Genomic DNA, 8,717 nt, shown 5'->3' with positions numbered 1-8,717 from the left:
GCTTTCAGCTTGCTGCCCCTTGGCTGGGTCTGGGGTCTCTTAGGGGTGCTCAGAGCTGATGGGGTATCCTGGCCTCCTGCAATATCCATCTGGATGATATAAGCAAAGCTTCACCCCCACACCCCTCTTTTTTTCTTTGCCCTGTCTCACCGTGGTGGTCACTCTGCAGCAATCAGACCCCGGTAAGATGTTCCCCGAGCTGAAGGGCAATCTGATGGACAACATGAAGAGACTGAAGAACACCATGACTGATGCAGACTGGAAGGTTGGTGCTTGTGGCCATACTACTCTTCTCCTTCCAGGAGCACCCCACTTTGGGGAGGGACTGGGGTGTCCCCACCTGGAAAAATAAAGTCCTGGTTGAGCCAGGCTTGAGTTTACTCCCACCCTATGGAAGGTGATGGTGCTCACAACCTTCCTTGGCCCGAGCTGGAGCTTGTGTCATGTTTTCCCCATGCTGCACCCCACCCTGCTGGTTAATGTCCTGATTCTCTTTCTTGCAGTCCTTTGAATCCTGGATGCACAAGTGGCTGCTGTTTGAGTCAGCCAAGAACCTGGAGCAGGAGGCACCAAAGGTGATCCCAGCGGCAAAAGGTATCAGTGATGGGGGCTGCCGAGCTGGGGAGGATGGGGACTGGCTCTTCAGGAGCAACTGCCCCCACAGAAGGTTCAGGCATGGGGCTTCCCAAAAGGCAACTGCATCCTCAGTGCCCTGACCGGTCATAGAGCTCTTCATTCCACAGCTGGTGGCCTTTAGGCTCTCACAGAGCCCATGGGGCATTTGGGATGAGCACGTCTGAAAAACCAGATCCTGAGTCCTTGACCCCCCTGAGAGCTTTAGATAGGTCAGCGGGTTTGGGCTTGTTCACCTTTTAAATTTAACTTCTTCCGGATAAAAAGCTCCTGGGGGTGGGGGAAGCCTCATGGTGTTTCCCCTTTGTTTTTATTGCCCTAGTGCAAACTAAGTGCCAGGCAGAGGCCAATGCTGAGGGTGTCCGGCCGGGTCGCTTCCGCCCGCAGTGTGACGAGAACGGCGACTACTCACCCAAGCAGTGCAATGCCTCCACGGGCTACTGCTGGTGCTCCTACAAAAATGGCACCAGGATTGAGGGCACGGCCACGCGGGAAAAGCTGGACTGCCCTGGTAGGTCACTAGGGAAGGGGAGGAGGAGAGGAACAAGCAGCGTGCGTGGGTGCTGCCCTGCACCTCGCTGTCTTGCTTGCAATTAGGGAGGAGGGGAGCAGGATGCCCAGGCTGTAGAGAGCATCCCTCACCTCTCTTTGGTGCCAGCATGTGAAGTCTGGAGGGCACCCTAAAAATCCCAGCCCTCCTTGGGTAGTTGCAGCTAGAGGCGAGACATGCAGTCTAGGTTTTCCCCAAGCCCAGAGCTCCTTGGGGTAGGTGCAGGCTCTCCCCTGCTGCCCTCAGAAGGGTGGGGGGCGATGGGACAGCCCCAGAAACTCCAGCAGCCACGTCCTGCCCTTCCTCTGCAGATCCTGCCGTGGAGCTGGAGGAGATGAGCTTCTCTGGGGTGGACATGCCCAAGCTGAGTGCAGTGAAAGGTGAGAGTACGAGTGCAGTGGTGGGGCTGGGAGGGGGGAAATCCCTGTAGGCTGAGGCAGAGGTGTGGGAGGTTGAGGGAGATACAGATGCACCCCCAAAGCACTGCTGGCAAGGTGGGGGTGACAATGGCGACACAGCAAAAGCAATTTGGGCTTTGGGAGGTTCTGGAGCCGTCTTAGTGACTCCTTTCTCTCTTTCCCCAACAGCCAAGTAGAAGAGGATGCCAGTGGGTACCTGTCCCCTCTTCAGCATCCCAGCTCACATGCTTTAAGTTTTTTTCTTTTTGCTCTGTTTCATTTCTGCTCCCACATTGCTTTTCGAAGGCGGTTAACCACGGGCACCCCTGTGAGCCCCTGCCCCTCACGGCAGTGTTTGCACCCCTTCCCCTGCTGCACCAGCCAGGGCTGAGCTGCCATCGTGTGTTCCTTCAGAGGGTGGGTAGAGCAGGATGGAAAAACCGATTTCGACGATGTCAGACCCATAAACCTTGTTCCCTTTTGCTCACCGGCATCCCACAGCAGCCAGAGAGCAGCAGTGCTCACCCTGCTGAAGAACAAGCCACTAATGCTTTCTTACACTAAACGAATATTAAAAAAAAAGCGCAGCAAAACAACATCCACCGGCTTCTTAACTGACCCCCGTAGGCTGAAGCCCCGTTAGATCAGTAGAGCAGAGGGGTTTAGATTGTGGAGTGCTCGGTTTTGTGGACAGGCATTCACCTTCGGGCTGCAGAATGGCCACAGCAGCAGGTGAACAGCGGGAAGAGGAGCTCACCCTGGAATCAGAGGGGCTTCCAATTGTTCTGAATTACCTGGCAGTTCTTTTATAAACAATCTCACAAGCTAATGATTTATAATAAACTTTTGAATATGAAAGCCTTGTAAGCAACTCTCAGAGGGCAGCGCTTGCAAACACGTTGCTGCTGTCCTGGCTTATAAATAAATGAATCTTAAGGGAAAAAAAGGAAAGGTTGCTGCAAAGACACCTGGATATCTGTACCCCTACCCAGGACTGTATGTATTCCTGGCCCATCACTTGTTCAACTTCCCCTGCACCTTGGGGTCCCCCCTGCACCCCAGCTGACGCCTCACCCGGGGTGCAGTGAGGAGAGCAGGAGCAGCCCCTCATGGCAGGAGCCATCTGCCTCCTGTGCCTGGGTTGCAAGGATCACAGCCAAAGACAGGAGGGAGGAGGACAAGGGGATCCCTTTTTTCCTCACTTCCCAGGTGCTTGGAGGGAAGCAAGGAAAGCAGGCAGAAGCCCAGGACACAGCGTGGTGTGGCTGCTGTCAGCGAGGCAGCAGGCTGGGTTCACACAGGGTGACACAGAAACCTGCTCTCGACACTTTAGTCATGAAAAGAAACACAACAAACCAACACTAGAACACGCAGTTCAGAACCGAGGAGTGACAGCGCCTGCTTGTCCCAAGGAAACAGGCAGAACATAAAACTGATTTTTCCCCAGGGGTGGAAGCAGTGCCTGGGAACCCGGGCAGACACCGGGCTCTGCTCCCCGACCTGCCAGCTCCTCCAGAGCCTGCTGAGCTCTGCGCCCCAGCGCCAGCCCTGCCGCCCTGGCCTCGGTCACCTCCCTTCCCCAGAAAGCAGCCGATGCACAATCTCACCGTTCCTTTATTTTTTTATTTTTATTTTGTATTCCATAAAAAAACCTCACAAAAAGTTTCACTGTCTTGGCCGAGAACAGCTGCTGGACGCAGCTGCTCAGTGCAACTCCAGAGACACAATAACCACTGCTGTCAGTGTTAGAATAAAAAGTAAACCCAAGGGCTCTCTTCCATAGTAGCAAAAGGACTGACACCACAAACCACAGAAGGAGGGGTAAAAAAAAAAAAAAAGGTAAAAGTTTCTCTTAAAAATATAGCTCTGTGATGAGAAAGAGGTGGCTGGGTGTCAACTAGGAGGAAAACAGTCTATGCAAGCTGGCTCTTCTCTGGTCGATCTGCCTCCTTTGGTTCAGTTCTTGTGCAACGGGTGAGCGGTCAGGAGGGGCAACAAACACGTCTCTGGGCCCCAGCAGGACAGGAGGAGGCAGAAAGTTACACTGCTCTGCTCTAAAAGTCACAGTTAAAAGAAGTTATAAATTATTATCTAAAAAAAAAAAAAAGTTGGAATTCTCCTGATGAGTTTTCTTTTCCTCTCTTCCATCTGATCTTCACCCATAAATCTTTAATCACAGGGATGCGGTACCTTTGGGGAGAGGAGTTAAAAGAGTTAGGGGTGAGGAAGCGAAGAACAGCCTTAGAGCTGAGCAGGGCAAGGGCAGAGTCGTCTGGTCCACTTTCCAGGTGGCTACAACACCACCATCTAATCCACACCACTTTCCTGAGCTCCCTGTGGTCAGCAGGGACAGACAGACACTGCCAGAGGCTGCTTATCTCTGCTGATGACAGAGGACAGCAACATCCAGGCTGGACATCCAATTCTCAGCAGCTAAAAGGTGAGGTCAAACACATCCAGAGAAGCCAGCACGCTGCTGCATGATTTTCCTTACACCATTTCGCTCCCTGGCTCACTAATCTAAGGCTGGGTGACTCAGTGAGCGTTCTGAGGTCACACTGTCTTCCAAAGACCGGCCCAGGAGCAGTGAATTTGGCCAAGGTTACCGCTGCTCAGAGGTACCAACTGCCAAGTCCCCGCAGGCCATGTACCTTCTCACAATCCTTCAGGCTGGGCTGTTTTCTTCTTCTAAAAAGGAAAAGGTGAGAAATAAATCAGTATCATCTGCACAACAAACATGAAGGTCCCAGTAAAGCCTCCCACAGAGGCTTCTTGGCCACCACCTCTGCAGGGCCATATCCATTACACAGAGCATCCTACAGTCTCTCCCTCTGCCCCATTTCCCAGCCCTCGGGACAGGATGCAGTAAGCCTGCCAAGCCCTGAGGAGCTCCAGCTTCTGCTGAAAATGGGTAGATGAACAGACAGCTGAAGATGAGCGCTTACTCCTTTGGGCAGGTTCTCTGCCACCAAAAGGGTCACCCTGGTTTCACCCTTCCAGGGAAAGGGATCTCTCCTGGGCACTCCAATCCCAACCAACCAAAGGTGTCTCAAGACTAGCCCCAATTAATTGCAGCCTCCTGTACCCTGCCATCAGGGCCAGGACACAGCTCTGGTCCTCTCCAGCCCAGCACGCTGCAGGGACAAGCATCACAACTGCGGCTCAGAACAGCTCTCCCCACGCCAGCTCATCCCAGGCTCCTGCACGTACCTTCTTCTTCTTCTTGTGACCCTCAGCAGAGCCATCTGCTACAGGCTCCCCTTCTGAAGATGCCTTTTTACTCTTCTTCTCTTTTCCAGTCTTTTTTTCTGGGAGAGAAAAGACAACTAAGAGAGGGACTCTGGTATAGCAAGCCTTTGAGGCGGAACACAGTGATGACAGCATCTCGAGTAGGTTTTTGATCACATCTGAACCCGAGCAAGCTTTCCAGAGCAGTAACAGGGGGAGGGCAGAGCCCTGCTACAAGGCAGCTGGGCCCAGGGCTGTTTCTCCGGTATTGGAAAGGTTTGATCCCACCATCCATGAACATGTGTGGGCAGAATTAAACAGGATTCCCTTCTTTCCACCTCCTGCTGCTCACCTGCTCTGAGTAACTGCTTCAGCGCTGGAGTAGCTGGGCACACCCCAAAAATCAGAGCAAGGGCAACAACTACCATGCGACGGACATGAGGTTCAGCTCAGTGCAACTGCCCCAAGAGGCTCCAGCTCACCCCTGTACACGTACAAGGAAGAATCCGTCTTCTCCACAATGCAGGGCTGCATCTCTGAGGAACAGAAACCCCAGCAGATCTTGCCTACCCATTCCATCTTTTTTATTTTTTTTCCCCAGCACAGAACCAGCTCTGATTTGCAAATGCAGTTTGCACCACAAAGGAAAAAAACCTGCCCTAGGGCAGCAAGCAAGGCATTAGAGAGACGGGTGCAGATAGGAGGAGCAGGAAACGCTCTTAACTGGGAGCAATGAGCATGGGGCTGGTACCATCTTCTTTTTTCTGGGGGTTTGAAAGCAGCAGCAATAGCCTGAAATCCCTTGAACGAGCTGCTCACCACATTGCAGCACAGCCACTGCTCAGGCAGGGTCAGGAAAGGGCCCGGCCGCTCCATGGGGACCGGCAGCGGCTGACACTGCAGAGGATGGCGCAGATTTCAAGGCCAATCTCTTTTAAAGAGGCTGGGAGCCGGGGGCCGTGTTCAGGAAGTTCTGACCGACACAAAGGCCCATGTGCGATGCTGGCCTTCCCCTGCTGTGCCCGCAGTACTCCTCAGCCACGTTGCACCTCCACCGATTTGGGTCGCATTTGCCGCAGAAGAGCTAGTGCAGCCCGAGCTGGGTTAGCAGAGCCCTTCTGCGCCACAGGGACAGAGCAGGACACCGGGCAGAGCACAGAGCACAGCTCTCAGGGCTTATGAATAGTGAGAACTCTCCCAAGCCCAGCACAGGCAGAGCAAGACCACACGAGGGGGGCAAAGAGGCCTCAGGAGGTTCTGTGTGGACTCACCTCAACCCTGTGCCAGCTCTCAGCTAGACTGCTGCTTCCAGCCAGGATAAAGGGCAGGAAAGGAGAAAGCCCTCAAGGGACAGGTCATGCCGTGGAAGATGCACAGAGATACCAGCTTGCCCTGCAAGCAGCAAGGATCTGCACAAGTATTAATGTGGTTCCCACTGTGCAAAGGACCCGGTGCAGAAAAACACTGAAGCGGGGTGTTAAAAATCTGGCCGTGGCTTTGGGTGCGCCAGGGAAGCAGCCAGGCAGGAAGCTAACGGGAAAACGGGTGCTACTTACAAGGCCCCGCACCAGACGCTGAACGTGCATCAGCTGCAAGAACCTATCGCAAATGCAGCCCCAAGTGAGGGATGCTTACTTTTAGCTGATTTTTTCTTTTCCTTGCTGCCTGGCAGCTTCTCCAGGTCACCAGCTGCTTTCTTCTTTTTCTTTTTGGGTACTTCTTCGTTAGCTTGCACTTTCTGCTTCTTCTCCTTGGGCTGCCCAATAGCCTTATCCTCTCCTGGCAGTTTCCGCTTCTGATGTGTTTTCTGCTTCTTGTTCTCTTTGTCTTTGTTCTTAGGTGTTTTCACAGGCTTATCTGCCAGGGAGGAAGGTTTCTTTTTTTCCTTCTTTTCTTTTTTCTCTTTTTTCTTCCTCTTCTTCACTTCCAACCCTTCCAGTGTTTGCGCTGCAGGAACTTTGGCAGCAGTGGTGACCTTGCTTTCACTCCCCGAGCTTGTCTCCTCTGATTGTGGGATGGAGAACAACGCATGTGATGCTGGGGTCACTTGCACTCCCTTTGCCCCAACATCATTCTCTTTTACAGACAGGGCTTTCTTAAGTGGAGAAGATGTGACACTGGCAGAACCTGGCTCTGTTTTTCCTGACACCTCTTTGTTGGAGACTTCTGTGACTTCCTGCCCTGGAAGGAGGTTGTTTTCTGCAAAAAAAGTAACAAGAGAGAGAAGACAGCTCAGGGAGGATTCATTCCATAGACCGTAGAGTTACTGGAGGAGGAAAATATGCCTTTGAAGAGAGCATCCAGCACGGAGCCTCACAAGCCAGTCAGTACAAGATGTCTGAGGAGGAGAGGGCTGTGTCGTGGGCAGGGGAAGCCAGCAGACGGCAGCAGCACTCCACGCTGCCGGGCTCCGCAGTGGAGACACACTGGGAACAGGACCCTGTTACTCGTGTCACCCTCCTGTGCCAGCGTGGCTTTCCTCCTGGGCCAAGTAGATTCTCACCCACCCTTGCCAAAAAGGAGACCCACCTGCTTTGTGGTTTGCAGCCACCTGGTCGACATCTGTGTCGGAGTCGCTGCTGTCACCGCTGGAACTGTCGGCTGGGGCTGCTTTCACAGAGGTCTTGGCAAGGGAGTTTGCAGCAGTTGTGGCTGCTTTCCCTTGCCCTGCTTTACTTACGGGCTGGGGGGGAACAGTCTTTGGTGTCTGGGGTGCTGCCGGAGTCTTGGAGAGGCCCACGTAACCTGTGAGGAGGGACTGAAACAGCACAGACACACTGAAGAGGAGTCACAGCAGGGCAGCCTCCCACACACCAGACAGGCAGATCTGCCTCAGCTGCTATTGCCCCCAAGCTCCGAGGGAAGGGCCCACCTTTGGGCCCCCCAGAGTGATCCCACGCTGCCCAGGCCAGGGCTGCCAGGAGAGCAGTCTGGCACTGACAGACGCTGGCTGAGCTGACAGAAAAAAGAGCTGATGGAGAGAGGTTCTCCTCTTTGTTCTGGCCCAGCAAAGCAGGTTTTGGGGAGGCTCCTGGCCATTAGCACGCACCCACGCAGAGCTAACGCACCGCAGATGGACTGCACAGCCCGCACGTTACTGACAAAGGGAATTTAATGCCTCGGACATGGGTTCAGTGGCAAATAAAACTGGGAGAACAAAGTCCTGCTTTGACATCAGTTCTCCTGGTTTAACCCTTACAAGGCATCGTGTCCTCCCATCCCTTCCCTTGAGGAAGGGGCCATGAAGCCCAGGCCCAGCGGCACCTGAGGAAGCATTTGTGTTCACAAACCTCCATCTGCCCACACCCAAAGGCCTCGCTCACAGCACTGCACTGGGGAGCCCCCACTTCTGTGCTGGCAAACCCACTGAGCACCCCGTTTGCTAGGGCTGAGAATTCAACCCTTGTCCTACTTATGAGCCAGCTGCAAGACCCGAGGATCCCACCTTGTTCAGGTACCATACCTGCGATGCTGCCACCTCCTCTTCCTCTTCACTGGACTCTGAGGATGAGCTCTGGGCTGGCTGGGTGCCTCCTGGTTTCTGCAGCGAGCCTGCTGGAGGAGCAGAGTTCATCCCATTAAACCCACCGCTGCCGCCTGGGGCTGAGCTCACTGACCCAGCCCAGTTACCAACACCAACAACTCTTCTGCCTCCAAAGAAAGGGAGGAGGAACCCCTCTCCAACCACTAAGTGAAGGTGACACGCCTCCCACGAGGTAACAAAATGCTATCCTCCACCCTGGCCTGGCCAACAGCACTGAGAACATCTTGGGAGAACTGACCAGGTTTGGGGGGCTGTTTGGGCATCTCCTCCTCGTCGCTGTCTGAGGAACTGCTGCTGTTCGAGGCCTCCTCTGCCTGGGTGGGCGACGCGGCCTGGCTCAGCTGGGTGGCCTGTGCTGGCTGCG

General features: G+C 54.0%; 2 protein-coding genes across 2 annotated transcripts in view; one reads left to right on the top strand and one right to left on the bottom strand.

Annotated features, from left to right (window-relative positions):
* CD74 (CD74 molecule, major histocompatibility complex, class II invariant chain) overlaps positions 1-1,778 on the top strand; it is a gene marked incomplete at its 5' end in the record, with an annotated part of 2,398 nt that extends 620 nt beyond the window's left edge. Inside the window, 5 exons of the mRNA XM_009875663.1 lie at positions 170-265; positions 504-594; positions 956-1,144; positions 1,471-1,563; positions 1,771-1,778. Of these exons, the coding sequence (XP_009873965.1) occupies positions 170-265; positions 504-594; positions 956-1,144; positions 1,471-1,563; positions 1,771-1,778 (477 nt within the window). The remainder of the gene's footprint in view (positions 1-169; positions 266-503; positions 595-955; positions 1,145-1,470; positions 1,564-1,770) is intronic.
* A 2,458-nt stretch (positions 1,779-4,236) lies between these two features.
* Positions 4,237-8,717, bottom strand: part of LOC104278635 (nucleolar and coiled-body phosphoprotein 1-like) — a gene marked incomplete at its 5' end in the record, with an annotated part of 18,367 nt that continues 13,886 nt past the window's right edge. Inside the window, 6 exon segments of the mRNA XM_009875662.1 lie at positions 4,237-4,269; positions 4,792-4,889; positions 6,445-7,008; positions 7,339-7,567; positions 8,273-8,361; positions 8,592-8,717. The exon segment at positions 8,592-8,717 is cut by the window's right edge and continues 56 nt beyond it. Coding sequence (XP_009873964.1) covers positions 4,237-4,269; positions 4,792-4,889; positions 6,445-7,008; positions 7,339-7,567; positions 8,273-8,361; positions 8,592-8,717 — 1,139 coding nt within the window.

This window comes from Apaloderma vittatum, unplaced genomic scaffold, assembly GCF_000703405.1.
Source record: "Apaloderma vittatum isolate BGI_N311 unplaced genomic scaffold, ASM70340v1 scaffold25968, whole genome shotgun sequence".
Taxonomy (NCBI): Eukaryota; Metazoa; Chordata; class Aves; order Trogoniformes; family Trogonidae; genus Apaloderma; species Apaloderma vittatum.
This window is presented reverse-complemented; position numbering and strand designations above follow the sequence as displayed.